A 24313-nucleotide genomic window follows, 5' to 3' on the forward strand; every position below is an offset into this window, starting at 1 on the left:
AGCCCCTTTATTACCCAGTCTAATTGTGTTTGTGTTCCCTCAACCAGGAGACCCTGAGGACCCTGGACCCTGAGCTGTTGAAAGTGTTCCTGAGGGCAGCAGAGGGTATGGAGGCCTTCTGCACCATGCCTCAGCTCAGAGATATGGAGTTCTTCACACAGTCTGTCAGGACCCAATGGGAGGTAGGGCGTGTGTGTGTGTGTGTGTGTGTCTGTCTGTCTGTCTGTCTGTCTGTCTGTCTGTCTGTCTGTCTGTCTGTCTGTCTGTCTGTCTGTCTGTCTGTCTGTCTGTGTGTGTGTATTTTAGGATATAGAGACTATGAATTTGTTTTGCAGAGATATAAAGCATATCATTCTGTGTGTATGATCACAGTGTCCCTAATTATATTGAATTAATTCCACACTGCATGTCTGTGTGATATTCACTTGGATAGAAATCTGTTCTGAATCTTTTTTAATTTACTCCACTATGTTTTGTTATTCGTATGAGCAATGAAATTCCTAACAAGCATTCTGCTGTATGTCATCAGATTAAGTTTGTGTATGCTTTTGGTTTTTGTCATCTAGGCTGTGAGAGCTGAGACAGCGGCGTTTTCGCAGCATTTACGATTTGAGATTAAGAGAAAATACTTTAACACAGCTGCCTTGCAGTGTGAGATGCACTTTAACTCAAAATTAGCATCCAAAGCGAAGGTAAAATAACTCTAACCCAACACTAACCCATCGCATGCTCAGGTGGACAGGTGCATGAAAAAACTGCTGTCAAAACTGCATGGACATTTTTGTGGGGTCTTCTGCTCTCTATTGATCTATTGAAGTTCTATAAATGGTAACTAAGTAATATCTGCTTCCTGATGCTAGATCAGAGAATTTCATATTACTAATGGGTTGATTTGACATTTTGATGGCGCTGACTTTTAACCCGATTTTACTGAATTACAACTTTCTGGTTCCACGAGTAGCTCTCCTCTCCCTTTTGTTGAGTTAGGATTCTGGTCTCGGGAGATGCAAGAGACAGTTATGTAGTGGGCAATAACTTCCAAAATGATACTCGGCTGGGAGTTGTGGGTTGTTTACAGTGGCAGTACATCAGACACCTGTAGACTGATGACTCTCTTGCTGTGTCTCCAGGCGTGTTTCTCTGCAGAGGGCAGCCTAGCCCAGGCTGGGCAGCACCTGGAGGCCCTGAAGGAGCTGTGTGACACGCTGAGCCCAGAGGATGCCCACCGTCTGGCCCAGGCTCAGCTCAGGGAGTGTGAGAAAAGACTGGCCGCCATCCAGCGCCAGTTCAGTGGGGACAGGGATACACCACCCCCCGACACACCTGGGTGAGACACAGAGGAGAGAGACAGGATTAGGCCCATTAGACAGGATAAGGCGGCAGATTGACAAGGGCAGCATTTTCAGAGCTAAACTGACCAAGACGACACATAGCACCTAACATAATCCTGCCCAAAAACAATGACAATTTCTCTCACCCAGTGGCATATGGGCTATTTAGGTGAGCACTGATGCTACCCCGTGATAAGCAGTGCCCACTTTGTCAAAGGCGATGGGCGCAGAATATTTAGCTTGTCCAAGCCCCGTACGCCTCTGCAGGGTGTTGTTGGAGAGACGCACCGCTGTGGCGCTCAAACAACGTTCCGTCAAAAACATAAATAATTTAGCCTATAGCCTATGGTAGAAAGAGTTTGTGGCGTTGTCTGTAGCCTACAGGCTGGAGAACACATTTATGACAATGTCACACTTTTTACATCATGGACATTTCTCCGATCAAATAGCCTAACCTAGCGCCCAATCAAATAAAAAATGCTTTTTGATTTGAATATGACATGTTAACAAACAATATATCCTAAAACAGGACAGGTTCAAATAAAATGGACAATATAGAATGGACAATCATACTACTCGCAAATACTGTCTGGGAGATTCACCCCTGGGCTAAATTGTTGTTATGATTAGTGATTTTAAGTTTGTATTCGTAAAACATTTTACGAGATGCATCATAGTGAAAAAGAAAATACTTTGGCATTTCCCACTGCGTAAACACATGGATTCTCATTGAAAATAGAGTTGGGTAGTTGATGCAGAGCTTAACTTCTATGGGCTTCTATAGGCTACGTGGGACGCTAGCGGGACACAGCCAGTGAAATAACAGGGCGGCAAATTCAAAAACAACAAAATGTCATAATTCAACTTTCTCAAACATACAACTATTTTACACCATTTTAAAGATACACTTCTCCTTGATGTAACCACATTGTCCGATTTCAAAAAGGCTTTACAGCGAAAGCAAAACATTAGATTATGTTAGGAGAGTACATAGACAAAAATAATCACACAGCCATTTTCCAAGCAAGGACATGTCAATAAAACCCAAAACACAGCTAAATGAAGCACTAACCTTTGATGACCTTCATCAGATGACACTCCTAGGACATTATGTTACACAATCATGTATGTTTTGTTCGATAAAGTTCATATTTATATCCAAAAACAGCATTTACATTGGCGCGTGATGTTCAGAAAATGTATTCCTAGCCTATCTTCCTATCTTAGCCAGGTCGCAGTTGCAAATGAGAACTTGTTCTCAACTACCCTAACTGGTTAAATAAAGGTGAAATAAATAAAATAAATGTAAAAAAAATATATATATATATATTGGCAGACTCGACAGCCTTGGTTTCTCAAATGATTGCCTCGCCTGGAGCGTACAGGTCGCAATGGTGGGTAGTGTATGGGGCTTTGGTGACAAAACGGATGGCACTGTGATAGACTGCATCCAGTTTGTTGAGTTGAGTGTTGGAGGCTATTTTCTAGATGACATCACCGAAGTCGAGGATCGGTACAATGGTCAGTTTTACGAGGGTGTGTTTGGCAGCATGAATGAAGGATGCTTTGTTGCGATATAGGAAGCCGATTCTAGATTTAATTTTGGATTGGAGATGCTTAATGTGAGTCTGGAAGGAGAGTTTACAGTCTAACCAGACACCTAGGTATTTGTAGTTGTAGTCCACGTATTCTAAGTCAGAGCTGTCCAGAGTAGTGATGCTGGACGGGCGAGCAGGTGCGGGCAGTGATCGATTGAATAGCATGCATTTAGTTTTACCTGCGTTTAAGAGCAGTTGGATGCCACGAAAGGAGAGTTGTATGGCATTGAAGCTCATCTGGAGGTTAGTTATCACAGTGTCCAAAGAGGGGCCAGAAGTATACAGAATGGTGTCGTCTGCGTAGAGGTGGATCAGAGAATCACCAGCAGCAAGAGCAACATCATTGATGTATACAGAGAAGAGAGTCGGCCCGAGAATTGAACCCTGTGGCACATAGAGATTGCCAGATGTCCAGACAACAGGCCCTCCGATTTGACACACTGAACTCTATCAGAGAAGTAGTTGGTAAACCAGGCGAGGCAATCATTTGAGAAACCAAGGCTGTCGAATCTGCCAATAAGAATGTGGTGATTGACAGAGTCAATACGGCTGCACAGTAATGTCTCTTATCGATGGCGGTTATGATGTCGTTTTGGACCTTGAGCGTGGCTGAGGTGCACCCATGACCAGCTCTGAAACCAGATTGCATAGCGGAGAAGGTACGGTGGGATTCGAAATGGTCGGTAATCTGTTTGTTAACTTGGCTTTCGAAGACCTTAGAAAGACAGAGTAGGATATAGGTCTGTAGCAGTTTGGGTCTAGAGTGTCACCCCCTTTGAAGAGGGGAATCTCAGACGATACGAAAGAGAGGTTGAACAGGCTAGTAATAGGGGTTGCAACAATTTCGGCAGATACTTTTAGAAAGAGAGGGTCCAGATTGTCTAGCCTGGCTGATTTGTATGGGTCCAGATTTTGCAGCTCTTTCAGAACATCAGCTATCTGGATTTGGGTGAAGGAGAAATGGTGGGGTCTTTGGCGGGTTGCTGTGGAGGGTGCCGGGCAGTTGACGGGGGTAGGCGTAGCCAGGTGGAAAGCATGGCTAGCCGTAGAGAAATGCTTATTAAAATTCTCAATTATAGTGGATTTATCGATGGTAACAGTGTTTCCTAGCCTCAGAGCAGTGGGCAGCTGGGAGGAGGTGCTCTTATCCTCCATGGACTTTACAGTGTCCCAGAACTTTTTTGAGTTAGTACTACAGGATGCAAATTTCTGTTTGAAAAAGCTAGCCTTAGCTTTCCTAACTGCCTGTGTATATTTGTTCCTAACGTCCCTGAAAAATTGCATTTCACGGGGGCTATTTGATGCTAATGCAGAACGCCACAGGATGTTTTTGTGCTGGTCAAGGGCAGACAGGTCTGGAGTGAACCAAGGACTATATCTATTCCTAGTTCTACATTTTTTGAGTGGGGCATGCGTATTTGAGATGGTGAGGAAGGCACTTATAAAGAATAGCCAGGCAGGGGTGGAAGGCGGAAATTTGTTTTGTCTGCCTAGGGTGGCAGAATGACCAGGGTCGGGTCTGTGAACAAGACATTAGCTACAAAATGTATGAATGACAATTGCAATACATGACTGGATTGTTTTTTCAATATTTTCCAATAGAATTCCTCTTGACCTGGGGAAAGATCTGACCCCACAGAATGAATCTATAGTGCAGAGTGACAAACCTCCAGGCCCAACTGAGGTAGGACCTTGTACCTACAGTACCTATGATAAAGACAAATGCACTCATTTAAGAAATAATGTATCTGATAATTTCTCTTTTGTAGGTTTCACAAGTTGTTGTGAAGACAGCGGTTGTTGAGAAGAGGGTGATTGACGAGAAGGAGATTGACAAGCAGGCAGTCATAGAGGAGGATCCTGCTAAAAAGGAGGCATTAGAAAGGTAGGCTTGCGGCTTGGTGAGTGTAAGGCTGGTGTCACAGGGGTCGTGGAAAGGAGACCAAGGCGCAGCATGTAAAGTGCTCATTCTTTTTCGTTAATGAATACACCTCAACAAAAAACAACAAACAACCCGAAAACAGTCCCGTCAGGTACACAAGACTAAACGGAAACCAACCACCCACAAAACCCAAAGGAAAACAGGCTGCCTAAGTAGGGCTTCCAATCAGAGACAACGAAAGACACCTGCTTCTGATTGGAAACCACACTCGGCCAAACCTGGAAAACGAAACATAGAAAATGAAAACTAGAACACATTCCCCTAGAAACAAACAAACCCCAAAACACACAAAACAAACCCCCTGCCACGCCCTGACCATTCTACTATGGCAAATTACCCTTTTCACTGGTCAGGACGTGACAGCTGGGTGCAAGTCTGTTCTTGCCTTAATCAACTCTGTTGTTGTTGTATTACCAAACAAGGCAATGATCATTACTTTTTTAATTCCAAAACAGTCTGGAACTTAGGCTATGTTGATTGCACTAACCAGCACTGGAAATATCACAATAATCCTCAATTGATCAATTTCTTCATCATACTGACTAATTTCTCCCTCAGATATGACATTACTAAGAAGGCTGTTCAGGCTCAACTAGCCAAGATCGAGCAGAATTCCCAGAGAGACCTGGCCGCTGACTCAGTCTCTCTCAAAGACCTGCACACACGTCTACAGGAGATACAGGTACACTGCATATTACTTGACCTCTTAGTTCAAGGGGCCTTTTAGTTTGAAGGTTTTTTTTTCTTTCTATGAGTGATTATATTTCTTTCATACAGACATTGTGCCAGGACACAGAGTCTCTGTGGTCTGAGTTTGGCCACCAGTGTTCTCAGAGCTCCCAGTACAGTGGGGAGAGTGGTGATGGTGGTGTGACTGTGGAGCACGACCAAGCTGAACTGATGAAGCAGTGGAGAGGCCAGCAGTCAGCTCTGCATAGGAGAGGCAGCTCTCTGGGGGCAGCTCTGAGACAGATAAACTCCACAGAGAACCACGTTGTTGACTTCTCCGAACGCCTCGACTGCTTCATCAGAGAGCCCAAGGACATCAACGCATTTACACTGGCCAACACCAACATCCTGACGGACATCAAGGTACACAATACGGCTTACCTTTAACCTCTCTAGGGGGTGTGGGATGCTACCGTCCCACCTGGCCAACATCCAGTGAAATTGCAGAGCGCCAAATTCAAAAACAGAAATACTCAGAAATACTCATTATAAAATATAAACATTTTGTTCAGTAATCCACTGTCTCAAACAACATCCGGTGAAATTGCAGAGTGTGAAACTCAACAAAACAGAAATTCTCATAATAAATATACATAAAAGATACAAATGTTATACATCAGCTTAAAGATAAATGTCTTGTTAATCCAACTGCTGTGTCAGATTTCAAAGAGGCTTTACGGCAAAAGAAAACCATGCGATTATCTGAGAACAGCGCCCAGCAGACAAATCATTACAAACAGTTAGCAGCCAAGTAGAGGAGTAACAAAAGATAGAAATAGCGATACAATTTATCACTTACCTTTGATCTTCATATGGTTACACTCCCAAGACTCCATGTTACACAATAAATGTTTGTTTTGTTCGATAAAGTCCCTCTTTATATTCAAAAAGCTCCGTTTTGTTGGTGCGTTTTGTTCAGTAATCCATTGGAACAAAGTGCGGTCACAACAGACAGACGAAAAATCCCAAAAGTACCATAAAAGTTCGTAGAAACATGTCAAATGATGTTTATAATCAATCCTCAGGTTGTTTTTGTCATAAATAATCGATCATATTTCAACCGGACAATAGCTTCATCAATAGAAAAGGAAAAACAAGAAAGGCACGCTCCCGGTCACGCGCAGGACTCATGTCCGGAAATTTCCACTGTCCTCTCATTGAAAGTGGTGGTTCTCCCTCATTTTTCAGAGTAAAAGCCTGAAACAATGCCTAAAGACTGGCCACATGTAGTGGAAGCCATAGGGATCGTGAACTGGGTCATAAGTCTTTGTATGGTGGATAGGCTTTCAATGGAAAAACAGGCATTTCAAAATAATAGCACTTCCTGGATGGATTTTCCTCAGGTTTTCACCTGCCATATCAGTTGTGTTATACTCACAGACATTATTTTAACAGTTTTGGAAACTTTAGAGTGTTCTGTATCCAAATCTACCAATTCTATGCATATCCTAGCTTCTGGACCTGAGTAGCAGGCAGTTTACTTTGGGCACGCTTTTCATCCAAAATTCCGAATGCTGCCCCCTACCCTAGTGAGGTTTTAAGGAAAGAAATACCCAGTTGTTATTAGGATTTCAGTTGAGTGATTGGTGTAATTTAAAGATAATAACTGGATCCTTATTAAATAAATTGTAATGTAATGTAGACTATATCCCAATGATAATCACAAACTCCAACTTTCAGTACATTATCTTTGTAGTCTCTCTCTCTTTTCTCAACAGGACCTGGATGAGAGCATTCAGAGAGAGCTGGACCAGCTGTCTAGTTTTGACTCTGAGTCCAGTGAGCTGGATCCCAGTGACCGCTCTCCTTTGACCCGTATGGTCAAGACCCACAGAACCAGTCTAGACAAGCTGAGACAGCAAGTCCGTAAGAGCGAGGCGGCCGCCAGGGCCCTGGACCGCTTCCTCATGTCCCTGCGCACCGTAGAGCAGGACATCTCTGGAGTACAGGGTGCCCCCTGCAGCGATGCGTGGGTACTGCAGGACTGCCGCTCCAAGCTGGCCCTGATCAGGCAGAGTGTGGACAGTCTGGGGGACAAGGCCCCCCAGCTAGACTTGCTACTCCAGGGGGCCAGGCTGTCTGTGACTCGGGACGGGGCCCCAGCCTCCTGCCTGGACATGGTGTCTGCCTTGGTGCAGCGGCTTGAGGAGGCTGACGGCAGTCTGGCCAGCCAGCAGCACAGTGTCCAGAGGGAGCAGGAGATGAGGGGCCTGGGCCTGAGGAGGAGGACTCTGCTGGGGGAGCTGAGGAAGGTGCAGGAGGCAGCAGAGAGGCACGGACTAAAGGAGCCAACCATGCCTGCTGTGCAGCAGAGGTTTGTATTTGTGTTTGTGAGATGGTGGACCTTTGAGTGGACAATTTTTTTTAAGTCAGAGACTTAATCCATATTTCCTCTTTATTTATTTTTTCAGGCTGCGTGTCCTGTCTGACCTGGAGGGCCAGCTGAACTCCCAGCGCTCTGAGCTCCAGAGACTCCGGGAGGCCCACTCTCAGAGCCAGGAGGGAGAAGGAAATCCCCTGGAGGAGCTGAATACCCAGTGGGAGGACACCCAGAGAGCTGTGGCTGACAGGTGAGCAGGAGGAATAGAGGGATAAATATGTGTCTACTATTAGAGGGATAGAGTATACAGAACTGTGAATAAAGCGAACTGACAATCATACATGTTTAATAATATTTACATATATCCCAATTTGTGTTCCCTTTGCAGACAGGAACAGTGCAACATCCTGCTGGAACTACTGAAGATGTTCCAGAGCTGTCGCAGTTACTTAAACACCACCATGCAGAAGGCGGAGCAGACCATCAGTGAGCAGGCCTCCTACATGGGCAAGGAGAACCTGCAGAGGCTTATAGCTAAGGTAACACTACTTACTGTACTTACACCTCTGTCAGAGAGAAGTTGCCCCTGTATATACTGTACATAGCACTAGATGGCAGCCACTACCTTAGATTAATTTTCAGCCTAAACAGTGTGTTATATTATAATATGTGTTTCCCCAGGTCCATGGTATAAAGGAGGATCTGAGTGGCTTGGGGACAGGCATGGAGGATATCAGGGGGGTGTGCAGACAGCTGCAGTCCCATCTGAAGAAGATCCCTGACTGTAATGAGACTCCATTTGAGGTCGAGGCTGATGGACTGGTGGACCAGTGGCTGGATGTAAGAGCACAAAACAATACATTATATTACACTGAACTACACCACACCATACATGCACACACACACACACACACACACACACACACACACACACACACACACACACACACACACACACACACACACACACACACACACACACTGTCACAGTGATACTTCACAGATTGACACTGTGTGTCTTTGGGTGACCCAGGTGACAGAGAAGACAGACTCCTACATAGATAACCTGCGCATGGGGCTGGAGCTGTGGGACAAGCAGCTGATGTTAGGGGGAGAGGTGGACTGCTGGGCAGGGGCCAAACTTGCCATGTTTGCAGAAAGCCACCCCTTCCAGAACGAACAGGAGGTCCTGACCATAAGGGTAAGACACAATACAATCCCTATCACAAACCACCATCGTATATCATCACCACTTAAATACTAGTCTGGTTCAGTAATGCTTGTTTGAAGTCATTAGTCTTCTACAGCAGTCTATCTGTTTTAGTAACATTGTGCTGTTTTCCTCAGGATGAGATCCATGCCCATGAGGAGAACATTGAGCATTTCCACAAGAAGTCCATTGAGATCCAGGAGCTTCTTCAAACCCAAGAGGCCCCATTGGAGCTACAGGTGAGTTAACTAGCATAACTATTTCCAGAATACAGGTAGCTCTATTTCATAGTATTTACTGTAAACATGATATATGTTCTTGGAAGGGTGAAATGTAGCATTGACATCTAGAATGGCAATAATTTTCAACTTAACTGACCCACCCTCCCCAACACACCCCATGTCATGTGACCTCCCCCCCGCCTCAGGTGATGGAGACCCAGCTGAGGAAGAAGATGGATCAGGTGGACGAGCTATTCTCCGACAGCACCGATGTCTTCCAGGAGCTGATCGCTGTAAAGAGACACCTGGCAGAGAAGATGACAGAGTGCCAGTCTGCCCTGCACACCATCCAGTCCTCTCTGGGCGCGCTCAGTCTGCCAGGAGACCAGGCCCAGATGCAGGTACAGTACATCCTCCTCGTACTGTACAACGTTCATTAAACTAAACTCATCTGACAACTAAATGACAAAACTCACCTGTCATTGTTTATACTATGTGAAATGTATCATTCATATGAAAAGTTCAGATTACTATTTTTAATGACACAAACAAACTCCTATCCAGATAAAACATATCTACCCAGATAGACCAGAATATAACCTGACTGGTCCCCGTGTTGATATTGAACATGATTTCTGTCATGGTGTAGGATCTGTGTGAGCAGCTACAGGCCCAGGAGGAGCAGGCAGGGTCAGTGCTGAAGGAGGTGGGCCTCATGTCCAGTGTGGCCAGCACCCAGGTGCTGCAGACCCTGTCTACAGACTGCACCAGGCTCAGAGAGAACATCTCACACACCAAATACATGATCCACCAGAAACAGGAGGAGGGAGAAAAGGGCCTCATCAAGGTCGTCAAAAGTAAGGATTTATTGTTAATTGGTTGTTGCTTTCATTTAAACTTAGTTTAAGACCGGGGTTCTCAAACTTTTTTGGGGCCGGGGACCCCTTTTGTGATAACAAATTCATCAGGGACCCTCTCATAATCAGAACACAACTCGAGTGTGATAAAAATAGCCTACAAGGAGTTTCACTATGACTTCTGCAGTACATGGCTGGACAAACCAAGTCTCGAGCCTGGGGAAAGAACATTTAAAAGGCCCGCCTCTTGGCATCTGAGAAGTTTTGCCGTTTTCAAATAAATTTCCTGCCATTCTACACATTGTGTCATGGGGCAGAGAGGTTTTTGTTGTTGTTGCAGATTTAAAGCTAATATCCTGTAATTATATACATTTTTCCATGAGGCAAAGACAAAATGTTGTGTTTTCAAGCTTAAATTACAGTGCATTTAGGAATAGTATTTAGTTTAAAAAAAATTATAATTGGTGGAGTACTGTGTATACCAATATCCTGTGAGCCTCTCAGACCCATGTTGCCCAGGGTTAAAAATGTACATTGTAGATTAATAATATTATATTGTATTACACATTATACATTTATTCCATGGATCCCTTGGCCAAATGTATTTTAATCTGTGTTTGTAATATTCATAAAAAATCTAGTTTCATTCAGTGGTTACTTGGTTTAGTCAGGTATCAGTTCCCCCTAATTTTTTCAATACTTCTCTCGTCATTTTCCATTCTTCAGATGAGAGCCATTTGTTTGAAGAGTGGTTCCAGGACCTGCAGTTGTCTGTGAACGAGTGCTTTGAGAACCCAGAGTGTAAACAGGACGTGGAGGCCTCCATGAAAAGACTGGCTGTGAGTAGCAGGCTGGATATCACATCTTACAGAATCATCTGACAATGTAAATGGACATAAGGGGAGGATGAGTTTTGGTCTTGATCACATCTTTTGATCTGTGATCACATGGGTGAACACAGTGTTGGTTGGGATTGACTGAATTTTCTCTATTGAACCTCTATTTCACTTAGAATATCCCAGTACTTTCTTGACATGACTGATACATTGCTTGAAACCCCAGCATCAGCTCTGTCTGAGTTATAATGTCTCTTTCTTTTTCTACCAGTGTTTCCTGGCATCTAAGGATGGTGAGAAGCATCTGGGTCAGGTGAGAGAGCACCTGGAGAGAGGCAGAGAGCAGGTTCCGCCAGAGCAGCTGGCCCACCTGAAAAGCTGGCTGGGGGAGCAGGAGAAGGAGCTGGCCACATTCAGAACCCACTGCCAGGGCAGACAGAGCCAGCTGGACACTGTCCTCAGAACCCTCAACAGGTAATCACTATTACCACTAAATACTATACACTCCGATTCCTAATAGTGTTACTATACATCATTACTACTATACACTGCTATAAGCACTGTTACTACTAGATGGCACCACAATGATACTGAAGGGAGGATGTAAGCAGTCGGTCATTTGACAATGGGTCATTATCAGTCGCATGCGTCATTTTAGTCAACATGGTGTCTTTCTTGTGTTCTTCAGTCTACAGCAGGAACATGAACGTTTCCATGACTGGCTTCAGGCCTGGGAACACAAGTCAGTGGAAGGAGAACAAGTCAACAACTTTCTCAAAGATCTCCACAAAAAAAGGTGAATTGAGTTATTGCAGACTTTCTCGAGGGTTAACTGTAGAGCAGTGGTGTGGTGGTGTGATGTAGTGAGTAGTGGTGATACATTGTCTTCTCTGTGATCCAGTGAGAGAGTGGAGGCCCTCAGTGAGCTGTGTTCGTCGGTGCGGAGGCAGGGTCTGAGAGGGGACACCCTGCTGACTGACACTGATGACCTCCTGCAGCGCTACCGGAGCCTGGAGGCCACACTGCAGCAGCAGGCCGAGATCTTGAGAGTCCTGGAGGAGGACTGTAGGAGGTTTGATACCCAGACTGACAGCACCAGGACCTGGGTTAGAGACCAGCAACAACGACAGCATCACCAGATCCAGAAAGAGGAGAGAATACACACAGCACAGGTATGTCAATAGGACATGATGGAAAACTTAATAAAAAAATATTAAGAGGATTCCCTTAAGATGTTCATGTGTTTTACTCTCCAGGTCATTCTCAGTTCCAGACCTGAGGGAGACTCTAAGCTGCAGGACTTGAGGAGACGATGCCAAAGTCTGTGTGAACATCAGGACCTGGAGGAGAGCAGGAGACGAGAGGTTCAGCAGACAGTCAGAGACATGGAGGAGGAGTGGAGGAGAGTCCTGCAGACTGCTGAGGAAACTCTTACCAAAGCTGAGATGCAGAGTGCTATCGAAGGCCAGCTGAGAGTGTTTGACTCCCAGACAGAAAGTACCAGGACCTGGGTCAGAGACCAGCAGCAGCAACTCCACTCTCTGGGCAACCAGGCCAAGACTGAGGACCAAAGACACACAGCACAGGTCAGTCTCCAGCTACGGACACGTATGGTACACTGTCTGGGTGACAAACAGTGGCAGTTCGTTTAGGGTTAACGTAAGAGTCATGGCATGGGCCCTGGTTTGGGATACAGTTTTGGATATGCCTTTGGCCCGTAGTCAATTAGACATGCTTAATGTACTTGTTAAAAAATATGTGTTTCTTTTCAGACCATCCTGAGCTGCAGACCTGAGGGAGACTCTAAGCTGCAGGACTTGAGGAGACGAGGTCAAAGTCTGTGTGAACATCAGGACCTGGAGGAGAGCAGGAGACGAGAGGTTCAGCAGACAGTCACAGACATGGAGGAGGAGTGGAGGAGAGTCCTGCAGACTGCTGAGGAAACTCTTACCAAAGCTGAGATGCAGAGTGCTATTGAAGGCCAGCTGAGAGACTTGGAAACCCAGAAGGAGAACTCCAGGGCCTGGATCAAAGGCCAACATCAACGCTTACTTTCTTTGGGCAGCCAGGCCAAGACAGAGAACAGAATACAAACTGCACAGGTCAGTCTACAGTTAACCTCTTACAGCGGAACCCCGTTCCGCCAGCGGAACCCCTAGCCAACAGCCAATGGGATCGCATGGCTCGAAATACAAAAACAACTAAAATACCACAATTCAATTTTCTCAAACATACGACTATTTTACACCATTTGAAAGATAAACCTCTCCTGAATCTAACCATGTTGTCCGATTTCAAAAAGGCTTTACAGCGAAAGCAAAACATTAGATTATGTTAGGATAACACCACAGCAAAAAAACAACAACACAGCCATTTTCCTAGCAAGGACAGCCATTTTCCAAGCAAGGGTAGCCGTCCAAAAGCACAAAACCAGCTAAAATTATGCACTAACCTTTGATGATCTTCATCAGATGACACTCCTAGGACATTATGTTAGACAATACATGCATTTTATGTTCCATCAAGTTCATATCTATATCCAAAAAACCCATTTTACATTGGCTCGTGACGTTCAGAAAATGTATTCACCCCCAAATTTCCGGTGAATGTGCACCATAATTTACAGAAATACTCATCATAAACGTTGACAAAATATATAACAATTAATTAAAGAAGTATAGATGAACTATTCCTTTTTGCAACCGCGTTGTCAGATTTCAAAATAACTTTACGGAGAAAGCACATTGTTCAATATTCTGACTACTGAGCCCCAAGCTATTCAGTTAGCCGTCCAGCCACGGCATCCACAAAACGCTGAAATATGTTAAAAATATTATCTTACCTTTGCTGATCTTCGGCTGAATGCACTCGGAAGGTCTCCCACTTCTACAAGAAATGTTCATTTGTTCGATAAAGTCCATCATTTATGTCGAAATAAATCAGTTTTGATGGCGCGTCCAGATCACCATTCCAAAATGCATCTATCCACCGTCGACGAAAAGTTATAAAGTTCCCTCAGCGTTTGTAGAAACATGTCAAACCATGTTCACAATCAATCTTTAGGGTGTTTTCAATGTAGAATTTCGATAATTTTCCAACTGGACAATAGCAGATTCATTACAGAATTAAAAAAAAATGGCTAGCCTTGCGTGAGTGCGCACGAGGCAAGTCAATGACCCCAGCCCGACCACATACTGTTCCAGGTATTATTCAATCAAATTGCATTGTAGAAGCCTCAAACAAAGTTCTAATGACTGTTGACATCTAGTGGAAGCCTTAGGAAGTGCAATATGACATCACAGACACTGTAGTTTAGACAGAGCATCATTTGAAATGACTACAACCACGTGAGGTCAAACTTCCTGGTTGGATTTTTCTCAGGTTTTTGCCTGCCATATGAGTTCTGTTATACACAGACATCATTCAAACAGTTTTAGGAACTTCAGAGTGGTTTCTATCCAAATCTACTAATAATATGCATATCCTACCTTCTGAGTCTGAGTAGGAGGCAGTTTAATTTGGGTACGTTTTTCATCCGGCCGTGAAAATACTGCCCCCTATAGTGAAGAAGTTAATGGCCGACATGGTTAGTGTTTGGGTCTGGGCTACAGCAGGGCAAAGACTAGGGCTTGAGCTTAGGCTCAGTTTTGGACTAAGGTTGTTATGAATGTTTATTTTTATGTGAAATCGCCAATTGGCAACCCATCCCTTCTGGGATTAATTGACACATAAACAAGCATTACAATAATTCTCTGTGGTAATTCAATGATAATTCTTCTTCCGGTGTTCTCTGCATTGCTCATCGAATAAAGAGTGAAAAAAATGTTAAAGTAAAAATCTATCCAAAATAGTAAATAAGGTTATCCAAACTATAATTATACATACATATACACATACATACATACACACACTACCGTTCAAAAGTTTGGGGTCACTTAGAAATGTCCTTGTTTATGTAAGAAAAGCACATTTTTTGTCTATTAAAATAACATTAAATTGATCAGAAATACAGTGTAGACATTGTTAATGTTGTAAATGATTATTGTAGCTGGAAACGGCAGATTTTTTATGGAACTCTGCCTAGAAGGCCAGCATCCCGGAGTAGCCTCTTCACTGTTGACTTTGAGACTGGTGTTTTGTGGGTATTATTTAATGACACTGCCAGTTGAGGACATGAGGCATCTGTTTATCAAACTATACACTCTAATGTAGTTGTCCTCTTGCTCAGTTGTGCACCGGGGCCACCCCCTCCTTTTTCTATTCTGGTTAGAGCCAGTTTGTGCTGTTCTGTGAAGGGAGTAGTTCACAGCATTGTACCAGATCTTCAGTTTCTTGGCAATTTCTCGCATGGAAAAGCCTTCATTTCTCAGAACAGGAATAGACTGACAAGTTTCAGAAGAAAGTGCTTTGTTTCCGGCCATTTAGAGCCAGAAACAAAGAGTATATCTGGTGTATCTGGTGTGCTTTCTGGAATAAAAGCAAGCGTATATCTTGGTAGAAAGGGCAATAGAGGATACAATGAGTTTCAGTCTCTATTTCTTCGAGGTCACAATAGTGGAATAGTCTTTCCTCTTCCATTTCACCACAATACCGACCTGTTTCAATACGCAGAGCCAATATCCCTGATCTGACCCGTTTCAATACGCAGAGACAATATCTCTGATCTTACCTGTTTCAATACGCAGAGGCAATATCCCTGATCTTATCTGTTTCAATACACAGAGACAATATCCCTGATCTTACCTGTTTCAATACGCAGAGGCAATATCCCTGATCTTACCTGTTTCAATACACAGAGACAATATCCCTGATCTTACCTGTTTCAATACGCAGAGACAATATCCCTGATCCTACCTGTTTCAATACGCAGAGACAATATCCCTGATCCTACCTGTTTCAATACGCAGAGACAATATCCCTGATCCTACCTGTTTCAATACGCAGAGACAATATCCCTGATCCTACCTGTTTCAATACGCAGAGCCAATATCCCTGATCTTACCTGTTTCAATACGCAGAGACAATATCCCTGATCTGACCCGTTTCAATACGCAGAGACAATATCCCTGATCCTACCTGTTTCAATACACAGAGACAATATCCCTGATCCTACCTGTTTCAATACGCAGAGGCAATATCCCTGATCTTACCTGTTTCAATACGCAGAGCCAATATCCCTGATCTTACCTGTTTCAATACGCAGAGGCAATATCCCTGATCTTACCTGTTTCAATACGCAGAGGCAATATCCCTGATCTTACCCGTTTCAATACGCAGAGGCAATATCCCTGATCTTACCTGTTTCAATACGCAGAGACAATATCCCTGATCTTACCTGTTTCAATACGCAGAGACAATATCCCTGATCCTACCTGTTTCAATACGCAGAGACAATATCCCTGATCCTACCTGTTTCAATACGCAGAGCCAATATCCCTGATCCTACCTGTTTCAATACGCAGAGCCAATATCCCTGATCTTACCTGTTTCAATACGCAGAGACAATATCCCTGATCTGACCCGTTTCAATACGCAGAGACAATATCCCTGATCCTACCTGTTTCAATACACAGAGACAATATCCCTGATCCTACCTGTTTCAATACGCAGAGGCAATATCCCTGATCTTACCTGTTTCAATACGCAGAGCCAATATCCCTGATCTTACCTGTTTCAATACGCAGAGGCAATATCCCTGATCTTACCTGTTTCAATACGCAGAGGCAATATCCCTGATCTTACCTGTTTCAATATGCAGAGACAATATCCCTGATCTTACCTGTTTCAATACGCAGAGACAATATCCCTGATCTTACCCGTTTCAATACGCAGAGGCAATATCCCTGATCTTACCTGTGTACATTTCGATCTCTTGCTTTTAGGTAGGTTATATATAATATATCTCCCACACAGATTCACCCTTAATCAAACAAAATGTTCTCATTTTGGGTTCATGATTAATCGTCTCCACCCATTTTTTTTCATATTGCTTCAACAGTTGTTTTTTAATCATTTCTATGTCTCCCTTAATTTGGGTTTCATACAGATATTCACAGTCAGACTGTTGAAAAAGGTCAGACATTTCCTTTGCCCAGGCTCCCCCTATGGATAGTATTTTTTGTGCTAAGTCTCCCACTATGGATAGTATTTTTTGTGCTAAGCCTCTCACTATGGATAGTTGTTTTTGTGCTAAGTCTCCCACTTTGGATAGTATTTTTTTGTGCTAAGTCTCCCACTATGGATAGTATTTTTTATGCTAAATCTCCCCCTATAGATTCGTATTTTTTGTGCTAAGTCTAAGTCCATAATGGTTACTATACTACCTTAGTCTTAAGCTAGTGTTTATGTCTGTTACCAGGCCGTCCTGAGTTCCAGAACTGAGGGAGACTCGAAGCTGCAGGACTTGAGGAGACAATGTCAAAGTCTGTGTGAACATCAGGACCTGGAGGAGAGCAGGAGACAAGAGGTTCAGCAGACAGTCAGAGAAATGGAAGAGGAGTGGAGGAGAGTCCTACAGGCTGCAAAAGAGGCGCTGGATCGGGTAGAGGTACTAGAAAAAGAGCTGAGAGCTTTTGAAACCTGGAAGGAAGGCGCTCGGGTCTGGGTGAAAGACCAGAAACAACAGCTACACTCTCAGAGCAGCCAGACCAAGACTGAGGAGAGACTACATACCGCACAGGTCTGTGTACAGCTAGAGGTGCTTATAAATCCTCCGAAGATATGAACTTATTGTTGTTGTCAGCATTCGTTCTGAATTTACAATTCATGGCTCTTCCATCCGAGTCTTACTTGGCATAAAAACATAGATTTGGCTTTTGGTCTTTCTCTAAACTGCCTAATTCAGTTTTGACTTAGTACCTGTGTTTTTGTCTTCAGGCTGTCCTGAATTCCAGACCTGAGGGAGACTCTAAGCTGCAGGACTTGAGGAGACGAGGTCAGAGTCTGTGTGAACATCAGGACCTGGAGGAGAGCAGGAGACGAGAGGTTCAGCAGACAGTCAGAGACATGGAGGAGGAGTGGAGGAGAGTCCTGCAGACTGCTGAGGAAACTCTTACCAAAGCTGAGATGCAGAGTGCTATTGAAGGCCAGCTGAGAGACTTGGAAACCCAGAAGGAGAACTCCAGGGCCTGGATCAAAGGCCAACATCAACGCTTACTTTCTTTGGGCAGCCAGGCCAAGACAGAGAACAGAATACAAACTGCACAGGTCAGTCTACAGTTAATGGTCGACATGGTTAGTGTTTGGGTCTGGGCTACAGCAGGGCAAAGACTAGGGCTTGAGCTTAGGCTCAGTTTTGGACTAAGGTTGTTATGAATGTTTATTTTCATGTGAAATCGCCAATTGACAACCCATCCCTTCTGGGATTAATTGACACATAAACAAGCATTACAATAATTCACTGTGGTAATTCAATGATAATTCTTCTTCCGGTGTTCTCTGCATTGCTCATTGAATAAACAGTGAAAAAAATGTTAAAGTAAAAATCTATACACAATAGTAAATAAGGTTATCCAAACTATAATTATACATGCATATACACATACATACATACATACATACACTACCGTTCAAAAGTTTGGGGTCACTTAGAAATGTCCTTGTTTATGTAAGAAAAGCAAATTTTTTGTCTATTAAAATAACATTAAATTGATCAGAAATACAGTGTAGACATTGTTAATGTTGTAAATGATTATTGTAGCTGGAAACGGCAGATTTTTTATGGAACTCTGCCTAGAAGGCCAGCATCCCGGAGTAGCCTCTTCACTGTTGACTTTGAGACTGGTGTTTTGTGGGTATTATTTAATGACGCTGCCAGTTGAGGACGTGAGGCATCTGTTTATCAAACTATACACTCTAATGTAGTTGTCCTCTTGCTCAGTTGTGCACCGGGGCCTCCCCCTCCTTTTTCTATTCTGGTTAGAGCCAGTTTGCGCTGTTCTGTAAAGGGAGTTGTACACAGCATTGTACCAGATCTTCAGTTTCTTGGCAATTTCTCGTATGGATTAGCCTTCATTTCTCAGAACAGGAATAGACTGACAAGTTTCAGAAGAAAGTGCTTTGTTTCCGGCCATTTAGAGCCAGAAACAAAGAGTATATCTGGTGTATCTGGTGTGCTTTCTGGAATAAAAGCAAGCGTATATCTTGGTAGAAAGGGCAATAGAGGATACAATGAGTTTCAGTCTCTATTTCTTCGAGGTCACAATAGAGGAATAGTCTTTCCTCTTCCATTTCACCACAATACCGACCTGTTTCAATACGCAGAGCCAATATCCCTGATCTGACCCGTTTCAATACGCAGAGACAATATGTCTGATCTTACCTGTTTCAATACGCAGAGGCAATATCTCTGATCTGACCCGTTTCAATACGCAGAGACAATATCTCTGATCTTACCTGTTTCAATACGCAGAGGCAATATCCCTGATCTTACCTGTTTCAATACACAGAGACAATATCCCTGATCTGACCTGTTTCAATACGCAGAAACAATATCCCTGATCCTACCTGTTTCAATACGCAGAGACAATATCCCTGATCCTACCTGTTTCAATACGCAGAGACAATATCCCTGATCCTACCTGTTTCAATACGCAGAGACAATATCCCTGATCTTACCTGTTTCAATACGCAGAGCCAATATCCCTGATCTGACCCGTTTCAATACGCAGAGACAATATCCCTGATCCTACCTGTTTCAATACACAGAGACAATATCCCTGATCCTACCTGTTTCAATACGCAGAGGCAATATCCCTGATCTTACCTGTTTCAATACGCAGAGCCAATATCCCTGATCTGACCCGTTTCAATACGCAGAGACAATATCCCTGATCCTACCTGTTTCAATACGCAGAGACAATATCTCTGATCTTACCTGTGTCAATACGCAGAGACAATATCCCTGATCCTACCTGTTTCAATACGCAGAGCCAATATCCCTGATCTTACCTGTTTCAATACGCAGAGCCAATATCCCTGATCTTACCTGTTTCAATACGCAGAGGCAATATCCCTGATCTTACCTGTTTCAATACGCAGAGGCAATATCCCTGATCTTACCTGTTTCAATACGCAGAGACAATATCCCTGATCTTACCCGTTTCAATACACAGAGACAATATCCCTGATCCTACCTGTTTCAATACGCAGAGGCAATATCCCTGATCTTACCTGTTTCAATACGCAGAGCCAATATCCCTGATCTGACCCGTTTCAATACGCAGAGACAATATCCCTGATCCTACCTGTTTCAATACGCAGAGACAATATCTCTGATCTTACCTGTGTCAATACGCAGAGACAATATCCCTGATCCTACCTGTTTCAATACGCAGAGACAATATCCCTGATCTTACCTGTTTCAATACGCAGAGCCAATATCCCTGATCTTACCTGTTTCAATACGCAGAGGCAATATCCCTGATCTTACCTGTTTCAATACGCAGAGGCAATATCCCTGATCTTACCTGTTTCAATACGCAGAGACAATATCCCTGATCTTACCCGTTTCAATACGCAGAGGCAATATCCCTGATCTTACCTGTGTACATTTCGATCTCTTGCTTTTAGGTAGGTTATATATAATATATCTCCCACACAGATTCACCCTTAATCAAACAAAATGTTCTCATTTTGGGTTCATGATTAATCGTCTCCACCCATTTTTTTTCATATTGCTTCAACAGTTGTTTTTTAATCATTTCTATGTCTCCCTTAATTTGGGTTTCATACAGATATTCACAGTCAGACTGTTGAAAAAGGTCAGACATTTCCTTTGCCCAGGCTCCCCCTATGGATAGTATTTTTTGTGCTAAGCCTCTCACTATGGATAGTATTTTTTGTGCTAAGTCTCTCACTATGGATAGTATTTTTTTGTGCTAAGTCTCCCACTTTGGATAGTATTTTTTTGTGCTAAGTCTCCCACTATGGATAGTATTTTTTGTGCTAAGTCTCTCACTATGGATAGTATTTTTTTGTGCTAAGTCTCCCACTTTGGATAGTATTTTTTTGTGCTAAGTCTCCCACTTTGGATAGTATTTTTTATGCTAAATCTCCCCCTATAGATTCGTATTTTTTGTGCTAAGTCTAAGTCCATAATGGTTACTATACTACCTTAGTCTTAAGCTAGTGTTTATGTCTGTTACCAGGCCGTCCTGAGTTCCAGAACTGAGGGAGACTCGAAGCTGCAGGACTTGAGGAGACAATGTCAAAGTCTGTGTGAACATCAGGACCTGGAGGAGAGCAGGAGACAAGAGGTTCAGCAGACAGTCAGAGAAATGGAAGAGGAGTGGAGGAGAGTCCTACAGGCTGCAAAAGAGGCGCTGGATCGGATAGAGGTACTAGAAAAAGAGCTGAGAGCTTTTGAAACCTGGAAGGAAGGCGCTCGGGTCTGGGTGAAAGACCAGAAACAACAGCTACACTCTCAGAGCAGCCAGACCAAGACTGAGGAGAGACTACATACCGCACAGGTCTGTGTACAGCTGGAAGTGCTTATAAATCCTCCGAAGATATGGACTTATTGTTGTTGTCAGCATTCGTTCTGGATTTACAATTCATGGCTCTTCCATCCAAGTCTTACTTGGCATAAAAACATGGATTTGGCTTTTGGTCTTTCTCTAAACTGCCTAATTCAGTTTTGACTTAGTACCTGTGTTTTTGTCTTCAGGCTGTCCTGAATTCCAGACCTGAGGGAGACTCTAAGCTGCAGGACTTGAGGAGACGAGGTCAGAGTCTGTGTGAACATCAGGACCTGGAGGAGAGCAGGAGACGAGAGGTTCAGCAGACAGTCACAGACATGGAGGAGGAGTGGAGGAGAGTCCTGCAGACTGCTGAGGAAACTCTTACCAAAGCTGAGATGCAGAGTGCTATTGAAGGCCAGCTGAGAGACTTGGAAACCCAGAAGGAGAACTCCAGGGCCTGGATCAAAGGCCAACATCAACGCTTACTTTCTTTGGGCAGCCAGGCCAAGACAGAGAACAGAATACAAACTGCACAGGTCAGTCTACAGTTAATGGTCGACATGGTTAGTGTTTGGGTCTGGGCTACAGCAGGGCAAAGACTAGGGCTTGAGCTTAGGCTCAGTTTTGGACTAAGGTTGTTATGAGTATTCTTTGTGCTAATTCTAAGTCCATAATGCTTACTATACTACATTAGTCTTTACCTAGTGTTTGTGTCTGTTACCAGGCCGTCCTGAGTTCCAGAACTGAGGGAGACTCTAAGCTGCAGGACTTGAGGACACGATGCCAAAGTCTGTGTGAACATCAGGACCTGGAGGAGAACAGGAGACGAGAGGTTCAGCAGACAGTCACAGACATGGAGGAGGAGTGGGGAGACGTTCTTAAGGCTGCAAAGGAGGTGTTGGATAAGGCCGAGGTTCAGAGTGTCATAGAGAGGGAAATTATTGAATATTTTACCCAGAAGGGAAGCATTCAGGCCTGGGTCAGAGACCACAAACAACCCCTACACTCTCTGGGCAGCCAGAGCCAGACTGATGACAGAATAAACGTAGCACAGGTAAGTTTATAGCTACTTGTGCCTAAAAAACGTCAGATGTCAAGTCAGTAACACATAGTCAAGTCAGTAACACTTCCAACAAGGTCCGATCTAGCTGAGGCCCTAAGGCACTACTCTTTTTCTATCTCTCTATCCACAGGCTGTCCTGAATTCCAGACCTGAGGGAGACTCTAAGCTGCAGGACTTGAGGAGACGAGGTCAGAGTCTGTGTGAACATCAGGACCTGGAGGAGAGCAGGAGACGAGAGGTTCAGCAGACAGTCACAGACATGGAGGAGGAGTGGAGAAGTGTCCTGCAGACTGCTGAGGATACTAGGCGTCAGGCCCAGGTGTGGTATTCTCTCTCCAGGCAGCTAGAGGCCTTCCAGGCCCTGGAGGAGAGCAGCAGAGACTGGTTCAAACTGCAGCAGCAGAACACACACTCCCTGGGAACAGGCACCCGGGGCAGCAAGGAAGAGATCCAGGACAGGCTGCAGAGAGCAAAGGTGCGCGCTACACTACACCGCAGGATCTTTTTATTGTCACAATTGATTGACTGATTAAAAATATGAAAATGTTAAGATTGCAAAGCCAATTTATGGCCAAATCTTCAAGCAGTTTATACTATTTACTGTAGTCAGACCATTCCTTGTATATTCTGTTGCATTAAAGGCCCAGTGCAGTCAACATTCAGTTTTTCCTGTGTTTTGCATCATTTACAACAGCTGATAAAATATCACTGTAAAAGTGTGAAAACATTTGATCTGTGTTATTTCCTGATAGTTGCTGGTTGAAATACAATATACACAGGACCTTCTAATCAGCAGGTTTTTCAATGGTGGTGTTTCTGCTTGCTGTTTTGGTATCACCAGGTGGTAAATGAGTTAATAGACCAATAACAAAGAGAGTTCGAAACCTCTCTGCCAATAACAGCTAGTTTTCAGTTTTCCCCTCCCCACTCAGACGACTCCCAGACAGTCCTACCAAATGTATTGCTTGAATAATGTTTGTGTATTTTGGACAATTTTAATGGAAAACTATTACAGTAAGTTTCTGAATTGTTACCCAGAAATTATTTGACATTGATATAAAACAGCTTCATTGGGCCTTTAACTCAAATGTCCTCTTCAGGCTGTCCTGAGTTCCAGACCTGAGGGAGACTCTAAGCTGCAGGACTTGAGGAGACAAGGTCAGAGTCTGTGTGAAAACCAGGACCTGGAGGAGAGCAGGAGACTAGAGGTTCAGCAGACAGTCAGAGACATGGAGGAGGAGTGGGGAGAAGTTGTACAAAAGGCTGAGGTGGTGCACAGGTACAGTGACATTTTATTGCATGTAAAGGTGTGTAATGAATAAAAAAACGACCGTGTGAAACAACAATGTTTCCCTGGTGTGTCAGACTGTTGCAAGGTGTGGTGGAACGCCTGGTGTCCTGTCAGTACCAGAAGTGTCAAGCCCAGTCCCGTCTGGCTGAGCTCCAGCAACAGACAGCAGAGCTGCCCCGTCACTTCCCCTGGCCTGGGCTGGGAGACCGGGGGCAGGCTGTGGAGACGGCCAGGACCCTGCTGGATAAAACCAGGAACCTGGCCCCAGCCCTCTCTGTCCTCCACACCCAGGGCAAGGAAATGTTCCAGCTTACCCAGGACCCCAGCTGGACAGACCTCTCCTGGGCCACCATGGAGGAATGCATCCCTGCCCTTCTCAAAGAACTGACGGTGGGTGTTAGATCTCCCCAATCATACTGATCAGTGATACACTCATCTGTAGTATTCGGTGCATT

The 24313-nt window shown here is 44.0% G+C and overlaps 1 protein-coding gene across 9 annotated transcripts in view; it reads left to right on the top strand.

Annotated features, from left to right (window-relative positions):
• The window catches only part of syne2b (spectrin repeat containing, nuclear envelope 2b), a 132190-nt gene that overhangs the window by 2369 nt on the left and 105508 nt on the right, over positions 1 to 24313 (top strand). For 7 of the 9 annotated variants that reach the window (XM_045716643.1, XM_045716665.1, XM_045716655.1 and 4 more), the window contains exons 2-30: positions 48 to 182; positions 567 to 692; positions 1131 to 1327; positions 4532 to 4613; positions 4699 to 4814; positions 5430 to 5553; positions 5649 to 5963; positions 7319 to 7914; positions 8012 to 8170; positions 8309 to 8459; positions 8602 to 8760; positions 8954 to 9121; positions 9268 to 9369; positions 9558 to 9752; positions 10001 to 10208; positions 10935 to 11047; positions 11316 to 11518; positions 11733 to 11840; positions 11946 to 12216; positions 12301 to 12630; positions 12817 to 13146; positions 17403 to 17723; positions 17921 to 18250; positions 21193 to 21513; positions 21711 to 22040; positions 22229 to 22558; positions 22698 to 23042; positions 23668 to 23846; positions 23933 to 24248. In XM_045716643.1, coding sequence (XP_045572599.1) covers positions 48 to 182; positions 567 to 692; positions 1131 to 1327; positions 4532 to 4613; positions 4699 to 4814; positions 5430 to 5553; positions 5649 to 5963; positions 7319 to 7914; positions 8012 to 8170; positions 8309 to 8459; positions 8602 to 8760; positions 8954 to 9121; positions 9268 to 9369; positions 9558 to 9752; positions 10001 to 10208; positions 10935 to 11047; positions 11316 to 11518; positions 11733 to 11840; positions 11946 to 12216; positions 12301 to 12630; positions 12817 to 13146; positions 17403 to 17723; positions 17921 to 18250; positions 21193 to 21513; positions 21711 to 22040; positions 22229 to 22558; positions 22698 to 23042; positions 23668 to 23846; positions 23933 to 24248 — 6660 coding nt within the window. The remainder of the gene's footprint in view (positions 1 to 47; positions 183 to 566; positions 693 to 1130; positions 1328 to 4531; positions 4614 to 4698; positions 4815 to 5429; positions 5554 to 5648; positions 5964 to 7318; positions 7915 to 8011; positions 8171 to 8308; positions 8460 to 8601; positions 8761 to 8953; positions 9122 to 9267; positions 9370 to 9557; positions 9753 to 10000; positions 10209 to 10934; positions 11048 to 11315; positions 11519 to 11732; positions 11841 to 11945; positions 12217 to 12300; positions 12631 to 12816; positions 13147 to 17402; positions 17724 to 17920; positions 18251 to 21192; positions 21514 to 21710; positions 22041 to 22228; positions 22559 to 22697; positions 23043 to 23667; positions 23847 to 23932; positions 24249 to 24313) is intronic. The other 2 variants (XM_045716660.1, XM_045716673.1) reach the window with 2 other exon arrangements.

The sequence above is a fragment of the Salmo salar genome, chromosome ssa01, assembly GCF_905237065.1.
Source record: "Salmo salar chromosome ssa01, Ssal_v3.1, whole genome shotgun sequence".
Taxonomy (NCBI): Eukaryota; Metazoa; Chordata; class Actinopteri; order Salmoniformes; family Salmonidae; genus Salmo; species Salmo salar.